Source organism: Misgurnus anguillicaudatus, chromosome 15, assembly GCF_027580225.2.
Source record: "Misgurnus anguillicaudatus chromosome 15, ASM2758022v2, whole genome shotgun sequence".
Taxonomy (NCBI): domain Eukaryota; kingdom Metazoa; phylum Chordata; class Actinopteri; order Cypriniformes; family Cobitidae; genus Misgurnus; species Misgurnus anguillicaudatus.
The window spans coordinates 15,960,583-15,986,029 of NC_073351.2; the positions used below are offsets into that span (position 1 = coordinate 15,960,583).

General features: G+C 39.9%; 1 protein-coding gene across 1 annotated transcript; it reads left to right on the forward strand.

Moving 5' to 3' along the window:
* The first annotated feature begins 3,694 nt into the window (after window positions 1-3,694).
* LOC129419654 (extracellular calcium-sensing receptor-like) lies at window positions 3,695-7,441 on the forward strand. Its single transcript, XM_055174821.2, has 6 exons — window positions 3,695-3,903; window positions 4,004-4,292; window positions 4,368-5,123; window positions 5,209-5,436; window positions 6,256-6,379; window positions 6,523-7,441. The coding sequence occupies exons 1-6, from the start codon at window positions 3,695-3,697 to the stop codon at window positions 7,434-7,436; spliced, it is 2,520 nt and encodes an 839-aa protein (XP_055030796.2). The 3' UTR covers window positions 7,437-7,441.
* Window positions 7,442-25,447: the final 18,006 nt, after the last annotated feature.

The window sequence follows — 25,447 nt, forward strand, 5'->3', positions numbered from 1 at the left end:
TTTGAGAGCCCTACTGATAGGTGAGCACAGCTGTAAATCACATTGTCCCACTACACACCTGTGATTAATGGTTTGGTTTGATCAGTGACACGCATAATCTTTTGCTCCACACTTGGCTAGAAAAACAGGTAAAAACATCATCATTTATAACATCAACATAAACATTTATATTACATTTAGCAGACGTTTTTATCAAAAGTAACTTACAAATGAGAAATAACAAGCAATCACATCAACAAAAGGGCAGCAGTGCATAACTGCTCTGAATCTTGTCTCGGCTAAAGGCCGGGATACACTGCATGATAATTGGCTGTCCCAGACGAAAGACTGCCATCGTGAAACTATCGTCGCGATTTCTGTGATCGTGGCTCTCCATCGGTGGTCCTGTGTCGTACAGTGAGAGAGGTTCAAAGACGGCCGTTTTCCCGGTCTTGCGTCCAAAGATAGCCTACGATAGTTTTCTGGCAGTGTCAGAAATTCGGCATGATCACCGCACAGTGTGTTTGCTGCTACGACCTGTGCGCCGGTATTTGTTTACCACGATTACCACGAGGGCATGCTGGTGACGTTGCGCAACGTGTGACGCAGCCGCCGAAGCTTCCGTGTAATCATCGTACAGTCTACACGCCTCTCGTACCCGAGTTTAAACGATACATGTCGCACAGTGTGATAAGGTAATGATCTTATAAGAGGACAAAAATCGTGCAGTGTATTCCGGGCTTAAGATAACGCAGTTCATGAAGCAGGAGTATATATCCAGTGGCAAGAAAAAGTATTTGAACATTTTTTTTAATAAATTTGTCATAAAATGTTATCGGATCTTTATCTAAGTCAAGGGTATTGACAAACATAATGTATCTAAATATAAGAACACACACAAAAATCTGATCTTTCATGCATTTATTGAGAACAAACCTCATAGTGCTTTTGGAAAAACTATTTGAACCCTTGAATTAATATAAAAAAAACTTTTGGAGTCAGGTTTTGGCACACCTGGAGTCTCGTTAAAATAATATGTTTGGAGGTGTAGACTACATCTACTTTGACTGATAAAAAACATCAAACTTTTAGAGTTTGCTCTGCACAAGAAACACATTCTTATGTAAGCAATACCTTGCCAAAAAAGAACTTTCAGAGGAGCTACGATCAAGAATTGTTGTTTAACATAAAGCTGAAAAGGGTTACAAAGTTATTTCAAAGACTAGAAATTCACCAGTGTCCAATCTACAAATGGAGATGCATTTGAACTGTTGCTACTCTACCAAGAAGTGGGGGCCCAGTCAAAATGACACAAAGAGCACAACGAAGACTCATCAATGAGGTAAAGAAACAACCCAGAATGACAGCCAAAGACTTGAAGGGATCATTGGAGCTTAATAAACTTCTCTGTTCATGAGTCTACAATACGTAAAACACTGAACAAGCAGGGTAACCACGGAAGGACACAAAAAAGGAAGCCACTGCTTTTTGCTGCACGCCTGAAGTTTGCAAAAGAGCACATTGACATTCCACAGTGGTATTGGCAAAATGTTTTGTAGATTGATAAAACTAAGATTAAACTATTTGGAAAAAACACATCTGGCATTGAAAGGGCATGGCATACCATCATTAAAATCATCACGTTCCCTTTTAGTTGGTGAACAATCCAACGCTTGGTGAATTCTTTGCTGCATCCTGGCATGGCCAGCTTGCAATCATTGAGGTGAAATTTTATTTCCAAGTATATCAGACAATTCTTTTGTATAATGTGAGAATGTTTGTACTTCAGCTGAAACTGTGTAGCACTGTTTGCACTGGTGATGCAAAAGGACAACGACCCAAAACACCAGAGCAAGTCCACAACAGAATGGCTTTAGAAAAACAAAATCATCTTTTTGGAGTAGCCAAGTCAAAGACGAGATCTCAACCCAAAAGAGATGCTATGGATTGACTTGATGAGGGCCATACACGTGAGAAATCCAAAGAATATGACAGAGCTAAAGCAGTTCTGCCAGGAAGAATGGGCTAAAATTCCTCCTTAACAATGTGCAGGTCTCATCCACAGCTACAGGTAGCGCCTGGCTGAGGTAATTGCTGCCAAGGGGGGTCAACCAGTTATTAATTTTAAGTGTTCAGTTACTTTTTCCACTTCCATTTTGAATGTTGAATGAGTGTGATGATTTTTAAAAATATTTTTAAGATAATAGCGTGGTAAACAGTTTTGTAAGAAATTGTAAGTGCTTGCCATGCTCGGTCAGATGTAAACAAATGAGTAATGTCTTTAGTCGGTTTATAAAGTTTGCTAACGACTCTGCTGGTCTTGTGGAAATATTTTAGGTAGAACATTCCACCAGCGGCAACAGTCCAGAAGAACGTACGTGAGAGTGATTTTGTGCCTTTGTGTGATGGAACCATAAGCCGCCATTTGCTTGTATAGCACAGACATCTGGAGGGTGTATATGACCAAATTAGTGTGTGTACTGTAAGTATAGGGGTGCAGAATCAGTGGCCATCCAGCATTAGAGCATTGAACTTAATGCAGGCAGCTATCCATAGTCTGCATTTTTCATCACGCACTTAGGGCCAGGCAAGAGAACACTATCTGCCATTGACTGCATGTTAAGAAGTGAGTGATTTTTATAATTTAGCCTAAATACTGAATAGTTATTGTTTAATAAACTGCATTAACTGACGAGGAGACAATCCTGGGCTATGCTTCTACAGAATGCAGTAAGATGCGAAAACTCTCGAAGTTTTAAGTTAGAGTTAATATTACCACTACATTATAAGATATTCTTAAAAGCAATACTTGAAGTGGGCCGCTACTCACCAGTACGCAGTACCGGCACTTCTATATTTAAAACTTTAGCGTACCTGCACTTTTTCTTGCATTCCGCCACTTCTCACATGTTGCCGGTACTGTGCCTCTCCGAGTCAAAGCATCAGTGAATGTGTAATATAGTAATGACAGTATATAGTAATGACATCGCACTACAGGTAGGGGGCACTAAGTGAAGTATCTGATTCATCTATCATTTCAACAAACAGTGCAAATAATAGCCATATATAGTAAGTTTTCTTTCCTAATTTGAAGAGGACCAAGGAAGTGTGTGTCAGAACTTCACCAAGATAAACTAAAAACTGTTTGTTAGCAAACTGTTGTTCTGCCATAGTAGCAGCAAAAGCAATGTTACCGCTGTTATAACCCTAGACAGTGTTGTCAACTATAATGTGACCATGAGTGGCCAGAACCAGCTGACCCTAATACCTTAACTTGCCTGTTTTATGAGGTAAACATCATTTGATCTTATACAATTTAGAACAGAATTTAGTCTTTTTAATTTTCTATCTTTTAATATTGGTTATATTTCAGTGTAATAGAATACAAGTGAATTTATTTGCCATTAAATGTGATAAATGTATCCCCAAATTGCTAAGTATTCTTCTACTGCTGACGCCCACACACACACGGCGTGCGGTCGCCCTTTGTGTACAATGGCCCCCACTTATGCCCTTTAAGTAGAAAGAACACTTCTATCAAATGAAAAATGACAAGATGGTACACAGACATCAAACCCACCCCTGCTTGACTCTGCTCTGCCTTATGAGGTCACTGCCTATGTACTGCTCATCAATAGTATGTCTATAAATGTACAGCCAATACAGAATCAAAGTCAGTTCCATTTTGCAGCTGCAAGTGAGCTGAACTCTTAAGATGTTTTTGTTTCTATACACGGTCCTGCTTTTCCATCACCTTAATGCAATGGAAGAAAACACTTATTGCAAAATAATAGGAGACCCTAAATACCCCCTTATTTCCAAGGATGGGGACATAACTATTGGAGCAATTTTTCAAGTACACACTAAAGAAACATTACCTTCACTTGAATTCACACAAAAACCTCAGCCTCTATTATGTTCCAGGTTTGTTATATTGGAAAGTTTTCAAGAAATTTTACAACAGATGTTTTAAAGCAAACTGATTGTTGACTGATTTTAACCTACTGGTTTGATGTTTTTACAGTGTGAGTCTTAGAGATTTTCGACTGTCTCAAATTATGATTTTTGCAATTGAGGAGATTAACAGAAGTGAGACTTTGCTCCCAAATGTTTCTGTTGGCTACAGAATATATGACAGCTGTGCTTCAAGACTGTCTTCCATGAGTGCAACTATGGCAGTGATGAATGGTCAGGACATTGCAGCAAGGGAAAAATGCAATGGACAATCTCCTATACATGCTATCATAGGGGAAACAGAGTCTGCCACAACAATTATTCTGTCTAGAACCACAGGACCTTTTAAAATTCCAGTGGTAAGAGACAATAATTGTTTGACACAATTAACAGTTAAATAACTGTTTCACTAATTTTTATGCTTTCCTTTTCAGATAAGTCACTCAGCCGCATGTGAGTGTCTCAGTAATAGAAAATATTACCCCTCTTTCTTCAGGACCATGTCTAGTGATTATCATCAGGGCAGAGCACTTGCACTATTAATCAAGAACTTAGGCTGGAATTGGGTTGGTGCTGTGAACAGTGACAATGAGTATGGAAACAATGGAATGGACATTTTTCTGAACTCAGCCAAGAAGGAGGGGATTTGTGTAGAGTACTCTGTGAAATTCTACCGAACAGAGCCTGAAAAACTTCAAAAGGTGGTAAAAACAATAAAACAAGGCACAGCGAAAGTGATTGTTGCATTTGTTGCATTTTTCGAGATGGGACTACTAATAGATCAACTGAGTATTCAGAACATGACAGGCCTCCAAATGATTGGTGTGTTCGGATGGATAGCTTCAAGGAATTTGATAACTCCAAACAGTTTCCGTGTGATGGGAGGGTCACTGGGATTTGCATTGAGAAAAATCCATATTGAAGGTTTCTCAGATTATGTTATTAAAGCATTCTGGGACACAGCTTTTCCATGCTCACAAGGACCTAGGAATTCATCTCAAGCTGAATTAAATTGCAGCAGTTATCAGGATCTACTTTTGCTAAGAAATAACAATGAAGATGTGCCCGAACAAAGATTTTCAACTAATGTCTACAAAGCAGTGTATGCCGTGGCTTATGCTTTACACAGTCTGCTGAAGTGCAAAGGACAAGGAGTCTGTGAAAAAGCTCAGACAATACAACCACATCAGGTACACATGAAGAGATAGTGGTAATATATATATATATATATTCTGTTAAATTACTGCAAATGTTCTATTTTTTTCTTTTGACTAGGTTGTTGAGGCTCTGAAAAATGTAAATTTCACAGTTAAATTTGGAGATAATGTGTGGTTTGACAGCACTGGTGCCACAGTAGCCCAATTTGAAGTTGTGAACTGGCAGCAGGACTCAGATGGATCATTTCAGTTTAAACCAGTGGGTTACTATGATGCCTCACTGCCCCCTGACCAGCGCTTTGTACTTAACACTGAAAACATAATCTGGCCTGGAGGACTACTGGAGGTAAATGTTAAAAGCCTGTTCAACAAGGTTTGTTTAAACAAGGTAAACATTATGTAAAAAAAAAATACTTCATAATGTTACTGTAAAAAAGAAGATAGGCTTGTGTTCTAGATGTAAAAAAAATACCATACTACTATAAAATCTTTTAAGCCTTTTGAAAAACATACAATTCCTGAGTGAGCAGGCATAAAGCCTACAGATCTTTTAAAAAGTCCAGCTTTGTTATTTAAAACATTTTAATGACCATCCATATATATTTTTGGGATCTCTATTTTCGGATACGAAACAGAAAATGCATGGAATATACACCCCCCACACACAAAATTGCTTATTCAGGCAAAAGTCAGTATTCAGTGTGACCTCCCAAGCATATTTTACATTTTTAACTTATCTGAGGAAACGTAAGTAAAGTTATTAGATTATAATTAGAAATGTGATTATTTTATTTAGGTTAAAAAGAGACTACAGGTTCATGCTGTTGCTCAAGAGAGGTCACATTAAATACAAAAAAATTAAAACTCATAGATTTCCTGTATTAACTGGTTGTATTCAAATAGAGCAAGAATAGACATTTGCAAGAACAAAAAATCTAATGGTGGAACTTTTGCACAGAACTGTAGGCCACATTCTCTATAACAGGCAAAATGTTTACAATTACCTTATACTATTTTGCTTATGTGTAAATGATACGGAAATAAAGCAGTCAACATGTTAACTTAAATTGTGTACATTTCTATCAGTTCAATGGTACGTCAGGTATGTGAAGTTTTGAAATGACAATCATATGAAAATACAGGTATTCTGTATGTTTACATCTAGAAGCCAAGGTCTGTGTGCAGTGAGAGTTGTCCTCCAGGCACTAGGAAGGCTGTACAGAAAGGAAGACCTGTCTGCTGTTATGACTGTATTCCATGTGCAGATGGAGAAATCAGTAATGAGACAGGTAAACTTCAGACCAGAAAATTGGTTAGTTGCTCATTTTGTGTTCTCCTCCTTCTGTTCAGGATTCAGTTTTTTATCAAAGAGGTGTTCATACGTAAAATCATGTTTTGTCTCTAACTACAGTGATCACAACTTCCTTTCCAGATTCAAATAACTGCCAGCAGTGTCCAGGGGAATACTGGTCTAATACTGAGAACACTGAATGTGTGTTAAAGGCTGTAGAGTTTCTGTCATTCACAGAAGTTATGGGTATAGTGTTAGTCTTTTTCTCTCTGTTTGGAGTAGGAATAACTGTACTGGTGGCCATCCTGTTTTACAGTAAGAAGGACACTCCCATAGTAAAAGCCAACAACTCGGAGCTGAGCTTCCTGTTGCTCTTCTCATTGATTCTGTGTTTTCTCTGTTCACTTACTTTCATTGGTCGCCCCACCGAGTGGTCCTGTATGTTGCGTCACACAGCATTTGGGATCACTTTTGTTCTCTGTCTCTCCTGTGTTCTGGGGAAAACAATAGTGGTGTTAATGGCATTCAAGGCCACACTTCCAGGAAGTAATGTCATGAAATGGTTTGGGCCTGCACAACAGAGACTCAGTGTTTTTGTCTTTACTCTTATACAAGTTCTTATCTGTGTGCTTTGGCTTACAATATCTGCTCCTATTCCATATAAAAATATGAAATATTTTAAGGAGAAGATCATTATTGAATGCAGTCTGGGTTCTACTATAGGTTTCTGGGCTGTGTTGGGTTACATTGGCCTACTGGCTGTCTTATGCTTCATTCTGGCTTTTCTGGCTCGGACGCTGCCTGATAACTTCAATGAAGCTAAATTCATCACATTCAGTATGCTCATATTCTGTGCTGTATGGATCACATTTATTCCAGCTTATGTCAGTTCACCTGGTAAATTTACTGTAGCTGTGGAGATTTTTGCTATTTTAGCATCAAGCTTTGGTTTACTATTCTGCATATTTACACCTAAATGTTACATCATTCTGTTTAAGCCTGAACAAAATACAAAGCAAAATTTGATGGGAAAAACACAAACTAAGTCTATATGAAAAACAATTAAACATTGTAAAATAACATGCTGTGATTTTATTATTTATGACCATAAAAATGACAAAATATGTAATCAGGGTTTTTCTGCATAGAGATTTTGGAGGCGGCCACCTTGACCAAATTCTGCGCCGCCTTCTACTCTTGACAGGTTTTCTGTCATGTTTATTCACAGAAAACACGAACAATCCTTGCCCTCAGTGAATTATCATCTGTAAGTGCAATTGCAGCCTGACGCCACTAATGGCGGTGCTGTTTTTTGTCAGTACAGTGAGGCGCTGACCAAACTTAACAAGAAGAACTACAATTTATGGAGTTTACTATAAGAGCTATATTAGCTATATTATATTTGGTGGATGTTGTGCAGGTGCATCACTACAGACACAAGCTGATGCAATAATGTTTCCAGCATGAAACTGTTTGGTGGTTTAACATTGCAATCACGTTTGCACGTTCAACACACAACGTGACCAGTAATGACTCGAAAATAAATTATTATTTTAAACTGACTTGGTTTAATAAATGGGTGAAACATTTTGTCACTAAGTGAATCAATCAGAGCTCAGTGAATCAAGTGGAGATCAATGAGTAATCAATGAGTTTTAATTTAAATTATTAAAACTTTTAATTCACATTCATTTTTTATAATATAGTACTCAATACATAGTATATCTATATATATATATAGGATCAGCTATGTCTGGCATTCTTCCAACGCCCTTTTCCCTTTCAACCCCTTGAGTCTGACATTAGCTTAACTTAAAATTATATTACGTTACGTTATGTTACATATACGTTACATTATTACTCCGTTCACTAGTATGGTTTAATCTTACCCCATGTACTTTGCTACTTTGTTGTCCTATAATGCTTTGGAACAAGCGCTATGTAAATAAAATTTAATTTAATATATATATAACGGACATGACTGTAATTACTTTAATGCAAAGAGAACAGATCTTTAATAATTTTCACATTTCATTTTGACATGAGTCATAATATATTTTTTTCATTATAAAGGGTAAAACATATTTACCCCCTTGTCTTACATTTATGGGACAATTTTGTGTTAATTGGTTAATTTGGGTAATTGTTTCTCATGAGGATGTCTGTAAACATGGAAAGATGCCTTTCCCCCCACCCACACCAAACCAAAGCGGCAGATCCATTTCAGAAAATTGAAAAACATCAATTCAGATGCCCTGGCCTTAGACCTTCAACATCTCTCTTCTGGCTCTACTGACTTTCTCACCATTACTGACTTTGTGGACTTCTACAATCAGTCCCTGAGCAATCTCCTGGACCTCCACGCCCCCTTAACATCCAGGTCAGTCTCATTCTCACGCTCCGCACCCTGGTACACATGCGAGCTGCGAAAAATGAAGGCGGCTGGGCGTGTCCTTGAGTGGCGGCTCAAGGCCTCTGGATTGACTGTCCACAAACAGGCAAACAGGGAACATAGGAGGGCATATGCAGAAGCTCTGAGGGACGCACGTTCCAAGTTCTATTCCAACATCATCAACAATAGCCCCGGTGATTCCAAACAACTATTCTCAACCATAAATAACCTTCTCAACCCCCCCGCACCCTCCCTCTCTGAGACTACCGCAGAGAGGTGCAATATGCATATCACATTCTTCAATCAAAAAGTTAACACCATCCGCTCTCAGCTTTCCTCCACTGTGGTCCTGTCCCTCCCAACAGCTGACTCACTAGAGATTGCCCAGTCGTTCTGTACCTTTTCTGATGTCACACAGGAGGAAGTAGAGGAGATCATCAAAAAAATTAAGCCGTCCACATGTGCCCTGGACCCTTTCCCTTCAACCCTGCTGAAGGCAAACAACTCTGCTATCTCTACGTATATCACTAAAAACATAAACCACTCACTACAGGCCGGTCATATCCCATCTGTCATCAGCTGTCATCAGACCTCTATTGAAAAAACCCACCCTGGATCCAGAAGTTCTCTCCAATTACAGACCAATATCCAATTTCCATTCCTATCAAAGGTTCTGGAAAAAATTGTTGCAGCACAACTTCATGATCACCTCAAATACAATAATCTGTATGAAAAATGTCAGTCTGGTTTCCGTTCTGGCCATAGCACAGAAACAGCTCTGGTCAGAGTCACCAATGACCTCATGATGGCAGCAGATACTGGTTCTCCATCACTACTCATTCTCCTGGACCTCACAGCTGCTTTTGATACAGTAGATCACAAAATCCTTCTTCACCGCCTGCAATACACCATTGGACTCTTAAAAAACGTTCACAACTGGTTCACTTCTTACCTGACCAACAGAACGGAGCATGTCACCATGGGCAAAGCCAAATCGAACACCCACAGTGTCACCTGCGGTGTTCCTCAGGGCTCTGTGCTTGGCCCCACCCTCTTTTCCATCTACATGCTCCCCCTCGGCAATATCATTAGCAGACATGGCATAACATTTCAATCCTATGCGGATGACACACAGCTCTACCTTAAGATAGCCCCCACCTCTTCTGCTCCCCTGCCAACAACCACACTGAATACCTGCCTGGAGGAGATAGAGGCATGGATGAAGCTCAATTTCCTTCAGCTAAACGGCTCCAAAACAGAAGCCATCCTGGATGGCACATCACATCAGCTTCCACCATCCACCATCACCAATATCACTTTTTCTGGACAAACAATCTCCCTCTCCACATCTGTTACCAACTTGGGTGTTAAAATGGACCCACAACTTACCTTTGACAACCATATCAAACACCTCTGTAAGACATCTTTCTACCACCTCAGGAACATCGTCAAACTCCGTCCAACCCTCACCCTAGCAGATGCATAGAAGCTCGTCCATGCCTTCGTCTCATCCAGGCTGGACTACTGCAATGCACTCCTCATCGGGATCCCTGGCAAGAGAATTCAGAGGCTTCAATATATACAGAATAGTGCTGCCAGGATCCTCATGAGGGTGCGTAAGCATGACCACATCACTCCTATTCTGAAATCCCTTCACTGGCTCCCTGTCCCACCAGAATTGAGTATAAGGTTTCCCTTCTCACTCACCAGTGTATCTACGGACATGCCCCCCTCTATTTAAAAGAACTTCTGGCCTCACGGACCCGGTCAGCAACCTTGAACACTCTTCAAATCCCCAGAACTAAGCTCTGCAGCATGAGTGACAGGGCCTTCTCATCGGCTGCCCCCAGGTTGTGGAACGCTCTTCCTGACCACCTGAGGGCTCCACAGGCTATAGATGTTTTTTTTTTTAAACTTAAAAACATTTCTTTTAAAAACGCTTTTCTTTAAACTGCTTTTTATATATATTTTAATTTTTGCTTCTGGTTCCTTTAGTCTGTTTTAGATTGTTTTTAGACTGATATTCTGTAGCACTTTAAGATTGTTAAATATAAAGTGCAATGCAAATAAAATGTATTATTATTATTAACATATATTCGCAAGCCTTCCTGATAAAACTCATGCGTTTGGATTGAGATAAATTTGTGGTGGACCTGTGATTCTGAACACATGGAAATGCGCTGCTTACGTGGTAAATTACATTTTACCATAAAGACTCAGAAGGCAAATGAACGTTTGAATGACATTTATTCCATGATGAATTGATAGACATATCTATTCAGAACAGTCTCAAATTAAATGGATGCTTAATTTTGGTTGTGAGATTATTTTGGCGTATGGCCCACCTTTCATCTGGGTCTAGCTGTAGTCTGGCAGATCCTGCCTGGAGATGAAGGCAGGGGCGTAGCCTACCCCCAAAAGTGAAATAGACAGATTGGCCAGAAATTTTAAAATAGAGTCTGAGGCACTCAGCCTTTATTAATACATGGCTAAACTAGTAAAATAAAAACATGCCTACGCGTTTCAGCCAACAAGGCTTTCGTCAGTGCTTGAAGTGTTTGACAAACAGCTCACTTCCTAGTTAAGACCAGTAATCAATAACAGTTGTTAAGGTAACAGATAGGAAGTCACATGATTCAACAAATTGAACAGATAGGAAGTCACATGATTAAATGAATAGTGTCACAATAATTGTTTATAATCATTAATCCATCCTAGTAAAGTCAATGACTACAAAAAAAATTAAGATAACAGCTACATATATATATATATATATATATATATATATATATATATATATATATATATATGTATATATATATTCAAATAAAATAAGATAACAGCTACAAAATACCTACTCTAATTGAGTTTTCAATATGCTCTATGCCTATAATTTTAAGAGAGTTACAATTTCCATGGTTTGCATCTTTATAATGTACTGCCATAGGATATTGAGGATTTCCAGATCTTATTGCATATTTATGCTCTGCAAGTCTTACCTTTAACTTCTTAATAAACCACAAACAAACATGTATACATTTCTTTTGTCCTCAAATTCTTTACTGTAGTTCCCTCTCACATTCCTGCCTAAAGGCTCATTATGCAGCTCATTATGCAAATCTTTTTGTTGTGGAAATGAAGGACTCAAATGCAGGTACTAGCAGAAAAATGTTCTCAATTTAATGAAGCTGACCACAGGCAAAAAACGGCATCAACACAAACACAGATGAACAGAAAAATATCCAGATGGCTGGCAAAGGGTTAACTCAAAGTCCTCTGTGGCAGAGTAAAACGAAAGTGGCAGCAAGGCTTCTCAGGGCAGCCGGTACAGGTGAAGGCGAGACCAGAGGCAAACGTACACCCCTCACAGGTACTTCATAAGCACCACACTCGCCAGAGTTCTGTAATAGCACACGATAAAGGATGCAGGGTAATTCCAATGAAGCAACAGACAGCACAGATGACGATAAACTCTAGACAGGACACGACACGACACGACACGGCAGGACAGGGAAAAATATTTAGCGTAACAGCTCAGCTTGTAATACAAGTTAACACTGAATTAACAATCTGACAATGAGACAAAGGCAGAGCACGATAGATAAAGCCAAAGTTAATGAGAGAAGATGAGAGACAGGTGGAGAGAGGAGAGAGTGGAAACAGCTGCGGCTGTAGGTAATGAGAGCGGCTAATGAGTGAGTGAATGTGTGTGTGTGTGTGTATGTAAAAGAATGAAGAGAAAGAGAGAGAAAGAAACTAGATCATAACAGTGCCCCCCCACTAAAGAGCGCCCCCTGGCGCTCCCAAGGGGGAAGCCTGACGAGACCGGAGGAAATCATCAATGAGCGAAGGATCCAAGACGTCCCGGGGGGAAACCCAACTCCTCTCCTCAGGACCATATCCCTCCCAATCGACCAAGTACTGATGCCCACGCCCCCGACGACGCATGTCCAAAATCCTGCGGACCCTGTAAACGGGTGACCCCTCGATACGAATAGCGGAAAGCGCGGAGCGAGGGGACGAACGGGTGGCAGGCTTAATGCACGAGACATGAAAAACGGGATGTACCCGGCGAAGGTTAGACGGGAGACGGAGCTTGACAGCGACAGGATTAATAATCTTAGTGATGGGGAAAGGTCCAATAAATCGAGGAGCCAATTTACGAGATTCAAATTGGAGAGGTAAATTAGCTGTGGATAACCACACTTTCTGACCCGGCAAATAGCGGGGGCTTTTAATCCGACGTTTATTGGCTGTAACGCACATGCGTCTACGTGAGCGGCAAAGAGCGGATCTCACCCTCTTCCAGGTTCGTTTACACCGAGAAATAAATGTCTGAACGCTCGGGCACCTAGAATCAACCTCTTGTGAAGAGAATAAAGGAGGCTGGTACCCAAGGCAGCACTGAAACGGAGACAGTCCCGTGGCAGAGGATGGGAGCGAATTATGGGCATACTCTGCCCACGGGAGCTGCTCAGACCAAGATGATGGGTTACGAAATGCGAGACTACGTAAGAGCCGGCCTATGATCTGGTTGGCTCGTTCAGCTTGGCCACAAGTTTGGGGGTGAAAGCCCGACGAGAGATTGGCAGTGGCACCAATGAGGCGACAAAACTCTCTCCAGAATAGAGAGGAAAATTGTGGTCCTCTGTCAGAAACTACTTCAGAGGGTAAACCAAGTAATTTGAATACATGATTGACAACAATCTGGGCGGTCTCCTTGGCAGAGGGGAGTTTAGTGAGCGGTATAAAGTGTGCAGACTTTGAGAACCGGTCAACCACCGTCAAAATGACCGTGTTACCATCTGACGGGGGAAGACCGGTGATAAAGTCGAGCGCGATGTGAGACCATGGGCGAGAGGGTACGGGTAATGGACGAAGCAGACCCGCTGGAGGGGCATTACCAGCCTTAGTCTGAGCACAAACAGGACACGAAGCAATAAAACGGCGAGCATCGCGATCTAAGGTAGACCACCAAAAACGCTGGCGAATTGCCGCAAGTGTGCCCCGAACACCGGGATGGGCAGATAATTTTGAAGCGTGTCCCCATTGGAGGACAGCCAAGCGTGTGGGCACCGGAACAAAGAGCAAGCCTCTAGGGCAATTTCGTGGCACGGCAACGTGAGATAAAGAGCGCTTAACCTGTCCTTCGATTCCCCACCTAGCGGCCCCCACCACGCGACCTGGAGAAATAATTTCCCCTTGTGACGTGGAGGGGGTCGAGGAATCAAAGAGCCGAGACAACGCATCCGGTTTAACGTTCTTAGAACCGGGGCGGTAAGAGATAGAAAAGTCGAAGCGCGTAAAAAATAAAGCCCAACGAGCCTGACGCGCATTTAATCTCTTAGCGGAGCGGATATATTCTAAATTACGATGGTCGGTCCAGACAATAAAGGGAATGGAAGAACCCTCCAACCAATGTCGCCACTCGCCGAGCGCTAAGCGTATGGCGAGCAGCTCCCGGTTGCCGACATCGTAATTACGTTCTGCAGGCGAAAGGCGATGGGAATAATAGGCGCACGGGTGGATCTTTCCATCAACCGCAGATCGCTGTGATAGAACAGCACCCACCCCTACCTCCGACGCATCAACCTCGACGATGAACTGTCTAGTGACATCAGGCGTAATAAGAATTGGTGCGGTAGTGAAAAGAGACTTTAAATGATCAAAAGCCCTTTGAGCGGATTCTGACCATTCAAACCGTGACTTGACAGATGTTAGAGCAGTGAGAGGGGCGGCTACCTGACTAAAGTTTCGGATAAAGCGGCGATAAAAATTTGCAAAACCAATGAAGCGTTGTAACGCGATACGAGAATCGGGAGCCGGCCAATCAACCACCGCTTGAACCTTAGAAGGATCCATACTAATCCCCTCTGCCGAGATTACTGAACCCAGAAACGTGACCGAGGATACGTGAAACGAACACTTCTCTGCTTTGACAAATAGCCGGTTCTCACGTAAGCGTTGAAGAACGCGGCGTACATGCTGGACATGAACCTGGAGAGACGGGGAGAAAATTAGTATGTCGTCAATATAGACAAACACAAAAATGTTAAGCATGTCACGGAGAACATCATTGACAAGAGCCTGAAACACGGAGGGGGCGTTGACTAGACCGAAAGGGAGGACCCGATATTCAAAATGACCAAGGGGCGTGTTAAAGGCGGTCTTCCACTCGTCTCCCTCTTTAATACGCACCAAATGGTAAGCGTTGCGGAGATCGAGCTTGGTAAAAATCTTAGCTCCCTGCAGGATCTCGAAGGCTGAGGACATCAATGGCAAAGGATAGCGATTCTTGACAGTGATGTCATTCAGCCCTCGATAATCTATGCAAGGACGTAGCGATCCGTCTTTCTTCTTTACGAAGAAAAACCCCGCACCAGCGGGAGAAGACGACGGAACAATGGTACCCGCACTAAGTGAGTCAGAAAGATAATTCTCTAGCGCCTCCCGTTCAGGAGCCGACAGAGAATAGAGTCTACCCCTAGGAGGCGTGGTCCCCGGCAAGAGATCGATAGCGCAGTCATATGGACGATGAGGAGGAAGAGAGGTGGCCCGTGAACGACTGAAAACCTCCCGCAGATCGTGATATTCCTCCGGGACTCCAGACAAATCACCAGGCTCTTCCTGAAACACAGAAACAGAAGAGACAGGAGGGACAGCAGATACTAAACACTCAACATGACAAGACAATCCCCAAGACACAACAGAACCCTTAGACCAATCAATATGAGGACTATGGCGTTTAAGCCAAGGATGACCCAGGACAATGGGGGTAAAAGGAGAACGAAAAATCAAAAAAGAAATTGTCTCTCTATGGTTACCAGAAACGGTAAGAGTCAATGGAACAGTCTCTTTCTGTACTTTGGGTAGTGAACTACCATCTAAGGCAAATAAAGGAGTACTGTCACTTAAATGCATGAGGGGAATACCTTGTTGTAGAGCCCAATCCTCATCAATAAAATTTCCCTCTGCCCCAGAGTCGATTAAGGCAGAACTGGCAACCGATGAAGCGGACCAATGAAGCATGACTGGAAGTGACGTGCAAGACCTGGAAGGGGTTTTCCGTGTGATGGCGCTCGCCAGTAACCCTCCGCTTACCGACGAGCGCTGGCTTTTACTGGACACTCAGAGACAAAGTGATTAGCGGCTGCACAGTACATGCACAAACGGTTAGCGATCCTTCTCTCCCGCTCCTTAGGAGAGATGCGTAGGCCTCCCAACTGCATGGGCTCGGGCTCAGCTCGGGCGGTAACGGGGACAGCCATGACAGAAGAAGTGGAGGGGAAAGTTGTCTCCATGCGACGGGCTCTACGTCGTAGCTCGAATCGCTTCTCGACCCGAATGGCCAGGGCAATGAGGTCATCAAGTGAAGCGGGAACCTCCCGAATGAAAATCTCCTCCCTGATCTCAGGATTCAGGCCCTCCAGGAATCGGGCGATGAGAGCCGGCTCATTCCAGCCAGAGGTGGTAGAGAGAGTGCGAAACTCTATAGAGAAATCTGGAACAGAATTCCTGCCCTGACGAAGGACGGACAGCTGACGCGAAGCCTCGGCACCGTGAGCAGAACGGTCAAAGACCCGGATCATCTCCTCTTTGAACTGTGCAAAGCTGAGGACGCATTCCGAATCCGCCTGCCAGTTAGCCGTACCCCATTCACGAGCGCGGCCAGCGAGGAGAGAGATGACATATGCGACCCTCGCTTGTTCTCTGGCATAAGTCACCGGCTGAAGGGAGAAAACCACCTCACACTGGGTCAGGAAGGCACGACACTGAGTGGGCTCACCCGAATAGACAGGAGGGTTGTTTATTCGCGGCTCTGGCGGAACATGAGCGTCCGGTGAAGAGACCCGCGGCTGGCGGATATGATGGACCTGCTGCGAGAGGTCTGACATCTGAGCAGCAAGTGTCTCAACCGCATGTCTGGCAGCGGTAATGTCCTCCTCGTGCCGTCCTAGAAGGGCACCCTGTTGCTCGACGGCTGCTTGAAAGGGACCGGCTGCTTGGAAAGGGCTGCTACCCGCTGAGTCCATGTCTGGTCAGATTGTTCTGTTGTGGAAATGAAGGACTCAAATGCAGGAACTAGCAGAAAAATGTTCTCAATTTAATGAAGCTGACCACAGGCAAAAAACGGCATCAACACAAACACAGATGAACAGAAAAATATCCAGATGGCTGGCAAAGGGTTAACTCAAAGTCCTCTGTGGCAGAGTAAAACGAAAGTGGCAGCAAGGCTTCTCAGGGCAGCCGGTACAGGTGAAGGCGAGACCAGAGGCAAACGTACACCCCTCACAGGTACTTCATAAGCACCACACTCGCCAGAGTTCTGTAATAGCACACGATAAAGGATGCAGGGTAATTCCAATGAAGCAACAGACAGCACAGATGACGATAAACTCTAGACAGGACACGACACGACACGACACGGCAGGACAGGGAAAAATATTTAGCGTAACAGCTCAGCTTGTAATACAAGTTAACACTGAATTAACAATCTGACAATGAGACAAAGGCAGAGCACGATAGATAAAGCCAAAGTTAATGAGAGAAGATGAGAGACAGGTGGAGAGAGGAGAGAGTGGAAACAGCTGCGGCTGTAGGTAATGAGAGCGGCTAATGAGTGAGTGAATGTGTGTGTGTGTGTGTATGTAAAAGAATGAAGAGAAAGAGAGAGAAAGAAACTAGATCATAACACTTTTGTTTCTTCAGCTGTCAATCAATCCTTCTCACATACGGCCCCGCTAAATAAAAAAGTGCCTTGCAATTTCTAAATCAATATATTGTTTTATGTGATTGTACACACATACACAGTAAAATATAATTCACAGCTAAAATAAAAAGTTTTAAAGAAAAGAAAAGAAAATTAAACAAAATATTTAAAAGAAAAATAGACAAAACAAATATAATAAACTAGCCAGTTTAAAAGAAACCGTTTAAATATAAGCCGTAAAATATGAACAAAGATGAACCCCTGTGCAATCATGAAAACGCTTGAGAAAAAAGGAGGGTCTTTAATAAGGACTTAAAACTAGAAATGGAGGGTGCCATCCTAATTTCTAAAGGCAGAGAGTTCCATAAGCAAGGACGGCCACAGAAAAGGCACGCTCTCCTCTGCGCTTAAGTCATACATGAGGGACCTGGTCAGATGAGCGAAGATTTCTAATAGGAGAGTAGAGATTAAGAAGTTCAGATAGATAGAGAGGAGCGGTATTATAAAGACTTATAGACAAAGAGTAGAATCTTAAAATCGATCCTCTGAGAAATCGGCAGCCAATGTAAAGATTTGAGAATGGTAGTGATGTGTTCCTAATTGTGGGAACTAGATAGATATCTGGCAGCAGCATTTTGAACTAGCTGGAGGCGCTGATTTGAGTTTTAGATATACCATAATATAAAGAGTTGCAGTAATCTAAGGGAGAGGTTATAAATTCATGAACAGCCATTTCTAGAGTCTTAGGGGTGAGAAAGTGTTTAACTTTGGAGAGAAGCCGCAGCTGGTAAAAGCTAGACCCATTTACTGAAGAGATGTGTTTGTCAAATTTTAAGTGCTGATCAATAAAGATGCCAAGATTCTGCACTCGTGAAGAACTAAAAACAGATAAACTCTGATGCTTGAGGACTGAGGGTTCTATTGCCTTTCCTTCATTTAAGAATAGGACATTTTGTGCCAGCCATAATTTGACCTCTTCTAAGCATTTTAGAAGAGATTAAATTGCTGATTGATTATTTTTTCTGATTGGTAAATAGATTTGGGTGTCGTCTGCATAGAAATGAAAGGATACACCATGTTTCCGGAAAATCAAACCCAGGGGTAGCATATATAACGATAATAGAGAAGGAGCTAATATAGAGCCTTAAACCACGCATCAACTTTTCTCTCAAAAATACAAACATGTACACTGAAAAAAAATCCTTTCAATTTACGTAATTTTAATGTGTACATCGGTCCCACATAATCCGATTGCGTAAAACCAACATAATTTTCCTCATTTAATTTTTATGTGTCAGACCAAAACATTTTAATTGTTTTAAGTAGTCTAATATAAATATGTTGACTCAAAGTGCTATTTCTCTTTACTATAACACATTTATTTTGTAATGTTTAAGTAATTTTATTATGTAAGGGGACTAGATTTTCATCTGTAATTCCAACATGCTTTTTTAATGCTTATATTATGGGATTATGTAACTCTAAAGCAATTTCATTATGTCTCTGGCACCAGAATAATCACCCATAATTATCCAAATGTTATTTATTTATTTTTTAAATACAAAATACATTTGCATTGGCATAAAAAGCAAAGAGTTTTGAACAAATGTTTAGTGATATTTAGGCCAACCACTGCTTTCAGATCATCAATTCATTTAAATCACTACACATTAATTCATTAACAGTCAATAACTATTACAACAATCAGCACATGCAGTACATACAAAGGGGCAATTTCCCAGACAGGTTGTAGATTAAGCCATGACTAGGCTCTAGTTATATTAGAATATTTTTTACAAAAAAAGTTTACAAACAAACCTACCTTACAAAAACAACACTGGAGTACATCTTGAGACAAAACAATGGCACTGATATATGTCAAGATAGGTCAGTACAATATGTTTTCAAATTAAGGCATCACAAAAGTCTGGGACTAGGAAAAGCCCCATCTGTAAAACTGACCCAAATGTTTAAAATAGTTACTATCACAGTAGATTTAGAAGTGCTAAAGCACAAACACTGCATTCCAAAGAGACATGCAAATCAGTAAGTACTATTATTTTTTAAATGGATTTACAAACTTAAAAATATCAATCCTTAAGAAAGTCAGAGCTACAGCATTTGTATAAACTGTTAATCAAAGATTCAACAAAAACAAAATACAACAACCATTTCCAAAATCTAGGAGCAGCAAACTGTTGATTTTTTAATAAGAGAAAACACTTAAAACAGATAAATAAAAAGAACATAAATGAGCAGCACAGTCTTTCTGATCCTTTCACTGAAAGAAACTGTTCGTTAAAGTTACGCTCAATGCAATTCCATTAAAATCTTTTGGATTTCCTCAAAAATAAAGCGGAGATCAGGATAGCTCAGGTTTAAGGCATACATCAGCTCAAGGATTATACAAAGATCCTCTTCTTCAAGAAGCATGTTGTTTGAGAGCACAAATCCCAACATTGGTGTCTTCAAATGACCACACTGATGCTGACTTCATCCATGCCCTGTACAAAACAGACCAATTTAGTTAAAGAAACAGAAAAAAGTTACTGTTACAATAAAAGTGTCATTGGAAATTAGTACAATGCAAACAAATATAAATGTAAGTATACAGACCCATGTGCATTGCCACAGCATGTTACAATTGGTTACAAATATATGGGTTACAAAGCAAGGCAGCTGCACTGTCCACTGCTCCAGGTGTGTGTGCGCGTTTACTACACTGGAATGAGTTAAACAAAGAGGCCACATTTCGAGTGTGTGCTACCACACCTGACAATCACAGCAAAAGTGAATTCTCATTTTCTCGCTTTCATGTTGTTGCAGACCTGTGTAGGTGTCTTTGTTCTGATGAACACGGGGGAGGACATTTATTTTGGGGAATGTTTGCAACCAAACTGTTCATGAGCCCCATTCACTTCAATAGTATTATTTTTCCCCTCTATGGAAGTGAATGGGGCTTATGATTTGGGTACAAACATTCCTCAAAACATCTTCCTTAGTGTTTATCAGAACAGAGACATTTATACAGGTTTGTAACAACATGATAGGGAGTAAGTGATGAGAATTTTTATTTTTGGGTGAACTACCCCTTTAAATCTTCCCAGGTGTTTTAATGACCCTTGTGCCAAAAGATGTAACTAAAACATAATACATTTTCTGTACTTCCAACAAGGTATACACATTTTTAAGTATATGAATCAATTTTTCTTACTTCTGTCATTTGATCATTAATTTATTGCAGTCTTTTTGCTAGCTGTCCTCCTTTCTGATAGAAGATTTTCGTCAGGTTTTTGGATTGGAGGTCCAGGTGACACAGGAACATTAGACAGTAGTGATTCTTTTAAATTCAGCATTTATCTGAAAACAGATTAACCATTGTATATTTGAGTACTGCGAGTCAAAGAATAATACATGTAACTGTTATATTAGTTACAAAAATAAGATTTAGCTCCTAACAGCAGTAAAACAGTGATAGGAATGACTTACCAATGCTTTTGAGTGTGTGCAAGGATGATGGACCTATAAGAGGAAATATTCAGAGGTGAAATCAAACATAACCTCAAATGATGAAGGTCACACATACACAGAGCAATAATTAAATAAGTATTATATCTGTCATAGGACGCAATTTTGGACAAAATTAGATCTTAAAACAACAAGGTTCTCTTCTGAAAACGTCAGCTTTAAGGTGTGGCACTATAAAGCAATTTTTTCAGTTAATATACCAGACGTCACGCGAGACATTTAAAAAAGCTTTTTCTAATAGAATCAAGTGTTGCTCGTGGGGTAGCGAAGTCATGAATAACTGACGCATGTCTGTTCATCTGATTAAGCAGACAGTTTGTTTAAAACGCAATGTCATTATTAATGTAGTCAATTGATATCATCTGGTAAATTACTTACATGGATAACGTTAACGTACTCTGGACAGAATAACGTTTGGTTAGCGTTTTATTTGTCCTGAACAGTTTCCATAGAACAGCTGAGTAAAAAGTGCCTCAAAAGTCAACTCAAAGCTGACAGTTTTCAACTCGGATAAAACTACCAAACGTGAAATAACGTTATACAGCTGACATTTTTAAAACGCTGTTTTTCTTTATGAGCCTTACACTTACTGACTGACTGACTGTAACGTTAACTTACTCCACCAACCTCCTCCAAACAAATTTTTACTACAATATTGTAAAAAAACTGTCTATCTAGTGAAGATGTATCACGTATAAAGTGAACATAAATAAATAATAGAACTTAACGTGGTGTCCGTCTGAGAGAGTTCTTCTGACTGACTGCTGCTGAGTCTTCATTTTGGCGCCCAAAACAAACAATGTTTATTCTTCTTTTATGGCAGTTGACGTCCTTTTCATTGAGCGTTACTGCCACCTTCTGCTCAGGAGGTGCCATTTTGTGTGCAAACTCAATTTTATTGCTTTAAGTATTCAATTCAATCAATTTTAATCAATGTGAGAATAATGTGTTCATTTTACATTCAAACAAAACATTTTCATCCTAATCAATTAAATTATGTTTACACAAGGAATATAAATATTTTGTGTTGCATATACATGTTTATTTTATTTAAATTCAAAGACCCACCAAGTCCATTATTTTCAGTGTACGTACATGTAGCTCATATAATATTGTAGCCCAGTTTGTGCTGAACGCAGTGTTATGAGGCTTTTGCCATTATTATGTTTTAAAGCAACTGAAAAAAGACCAAAAGGAAGAGCATGTCAGAACCTCTCCCAGTGTCCCAAAATGGTTGGACCCTAGAGGGTTAATGTCTCTACACAAAGTCAAACTAAGTGTCAGTAAGGGAACAATTCATGTACATATGTACCCTCTTTTCTTGTCATGTTTGATAATATTTGCCTGAGATACAACTTTTTAAAAATCTGGAACCTGAAGGTGTAAAAAATCTTTTTTTTCTCTTGGACGATGATCTTTATTAATATCCTAATGATTTTTAGAATTTAAACATCGATAATTTTGACCCAAATAATGCATTGTTTGCTATTGCTACAAATATACCCATGGGACTTATAACTGGTTTTGTGGTCCACTGTCACAAATATGAGCGAAAGGCCAGTAACTTTCTCACACATTTCCTAGTAAATGAATGTACACTTAAATCCATCAGTTGAGTCTTAATTCTTTCTGCAGGATTACATTTTAGGGGGGTTGGTAATACTCAGAGTTCTATAATTATCACCAAACATCTTGGATTTACAGTATTTTTTTCTGCCACATACAAATTTGGTAACAGCACCCCCTATTGTTGATTTGGCTCACACACTCCCTTATGAAGTCACTGGCTACGTATTGTTTATCCATATTATGTCTATAAAAATACAGCTATTTCAGCATCAAGGTCAGTTGCATTTGGCAGCTTCAGGCCAGTTAAATTTTTAGGATGCCTTTTTTTCTATACATACTCCTGCTTTTCCCTCACCTGAATGCAACAGCAGAAAACACTCTTTGCCGAATGATGGGAGATCCAAAATACGCGATGCTGTCCAAAGATGGAGACATAAATATTAGAGCAATATTTCCAGTCCACCCTAAAGAAACATTATCTTCATTTGAGTTTAGAAAAACTCAGCTTTTATCATGCTCTAGGTTTGTTACATTGAAAACTTTATAAACACTGCAGTAGATAATGTTTATAAAACAAATTCATGTTTTTAACCTATTTGTTTAATGTTTTTACAGTGTGAGTGTAAGAGATTTTCGGCTGGCTCAAATCATGATTTTTGCAATTGAAGAAATTAATAGAAATGAAAGTTTGCTCCCAAATGTTTCTATTGGCTATAGAATCTACGATAACTGTTCATCAAGACTGTCTTCTATGAGTGCAATTATGACAGTGATAAATAGTCAGGAGTTTGCAGCTGGAGAAAGATGCAATAAACGGTCTCCTATACATGCTATCATAGGAGAAACAGAATCTTCTGCCACTGTGATTCTTTCAAGAACAACAGGACCTTTTAAAATTCCAGTGGTAAGAAGCAAGAAGAGTAAATGTTTGAAGTATTGACTTTTTAACATAAAACAGTTTCCTCATTTTATGTGAATTTCTTTTTCAGATAAGTCACTTATCTGCATGTGAGTGTCTCAGTAAAAGGAAAGATTACCCTTCTTTCTTCAGGACTATTGCTAGTGATTATGATTATTACCAGGGCAGTGCACTTGCAGTCTTGGTAAAGAACTTAGGTTGGACTTGGGTTGGAGCTGTGAACAGTGACAATGACTATGGAAACAGTGGAATGGATATTTTTCTGAAAACAGCTAAGAAGGAGGGGATTTGTGTAGAGTACTCTGTAAAATTCTACCGAACAGAGCCCGAAAAACTCCAAAAAGCTATAAATACAATGAAACAAGGCACAACAAAAGTGGTTGTTGCATATGATTCATTTATTGAGATGGGATTATTAATTGATCAACTGAGCATTCAAAACATTACAGGCCTCCAAATGATTGGAGTGTTTGGATGGATAACTTCAACGAATTTGATAACTCTTGAAACTTTTCATGTGATGGGAGGGTCACTGGGACTTGCATTAAAAAAGATCAATATTGAAGGGTTTTTGGATTTTGTTAGTAAATCATTTTGGGAAACAACGTTTCCATGCTCACATAGAGATGGTAATTATTCTCAAACTAAATTAAATTGCAACCAATACCAAGATCTACTTGTTATAAGAAATTATCATAAAGATCTGTTTGAACATAGATATTTAAGCAATGTTTACAAAGCAGTATATGCTGTGGCTTATGCACTACACGGTCTGCTAAAGTGCACAGGACAAGAAGTCTGTGAAAAAGCCCAGACAATACAACCACAGCAGGTAAACAAAAAGAGAATTTTGGGGAAAGGCAGGGGTTTGGGGAATTTTTTTGTTTGATTTTGTGTCAAACTGATGCAATAATAACAATGTTGCAATCTGTCTTATAACTAGGTGGTTAACTCTCTGAAAAAGGTCAATTTTACTGTAAAGTTTGGTGATCGTGTGTGGTTTGACAGCACTGGTGGTGTAGTAGGTCAATATGAAGTTGTGAATTGGCAGCAGGAGTCAGATGGGTCATTTCAGTTTAAACCAGTGTGTTACTATGATGCCTCACTGACCCCTGACCAGCGCTTTTTCATTAACACTGAAAACATAATCTGGCCTGGACAGCAGCTGGAGGTAAATGAAGAATCCGTTTTTCAAAAGGGATTTTGAAAATATAAAGTTTTTTTATATAAAGTTACAGTTAAACGAAAGTGAAGTATACTTGTATAATAGCTGAAAAGTATACAGCAATATAAGACTGATTCGACATGAACACCTCATAATCATTTACAAAAGAAGCATTTAATTAATTTCTGGGTAAACAGGAAATACTTTCTCTTTAACAGACAAAGCTTTACAATGCATAATTTTTATAATATTAGCAAGCAAAAATAAATAAACTAATATAATAATAATAATAATAAATATAAATACAGGTATTTTTGTATTTTTATTTATAGTTTCTATGTAGAAGCCAAGGTCTGTGTGCAGTAAGAGTTGTCCTCAAGGCACTAGGAAGGCTGTACAGAAAGGAAGACCTGTCTGCTTTTATGACTGTATTACATGTGCAGATGAAGAAATCAGTAATGAGACAGGTAAATCTCAGACCAGAACAAAGATCTTATTTTATAAGTGGAGTTAAAAAATGAATATTTTTCTGTTTATCTATCGTTTGTCTCTAACTTAACTAATCATAATCTTTTCTTTTAGACTCAAATAATTGCCAGCAGTGTCCAGGGGAATACTGGTCTAATACTGAGAACACTGAATGTGTGTTAAAGGCTGTAGAGTTTCTGTCATTCAATATTTGCACCTAAATGTTACATCATCCTGTTTAAGCCTGAACAAAACACAAAGCAACATTTGAGAAATAAACATTGTTAAATTAACATTTCAGTGATCTTTATTGAT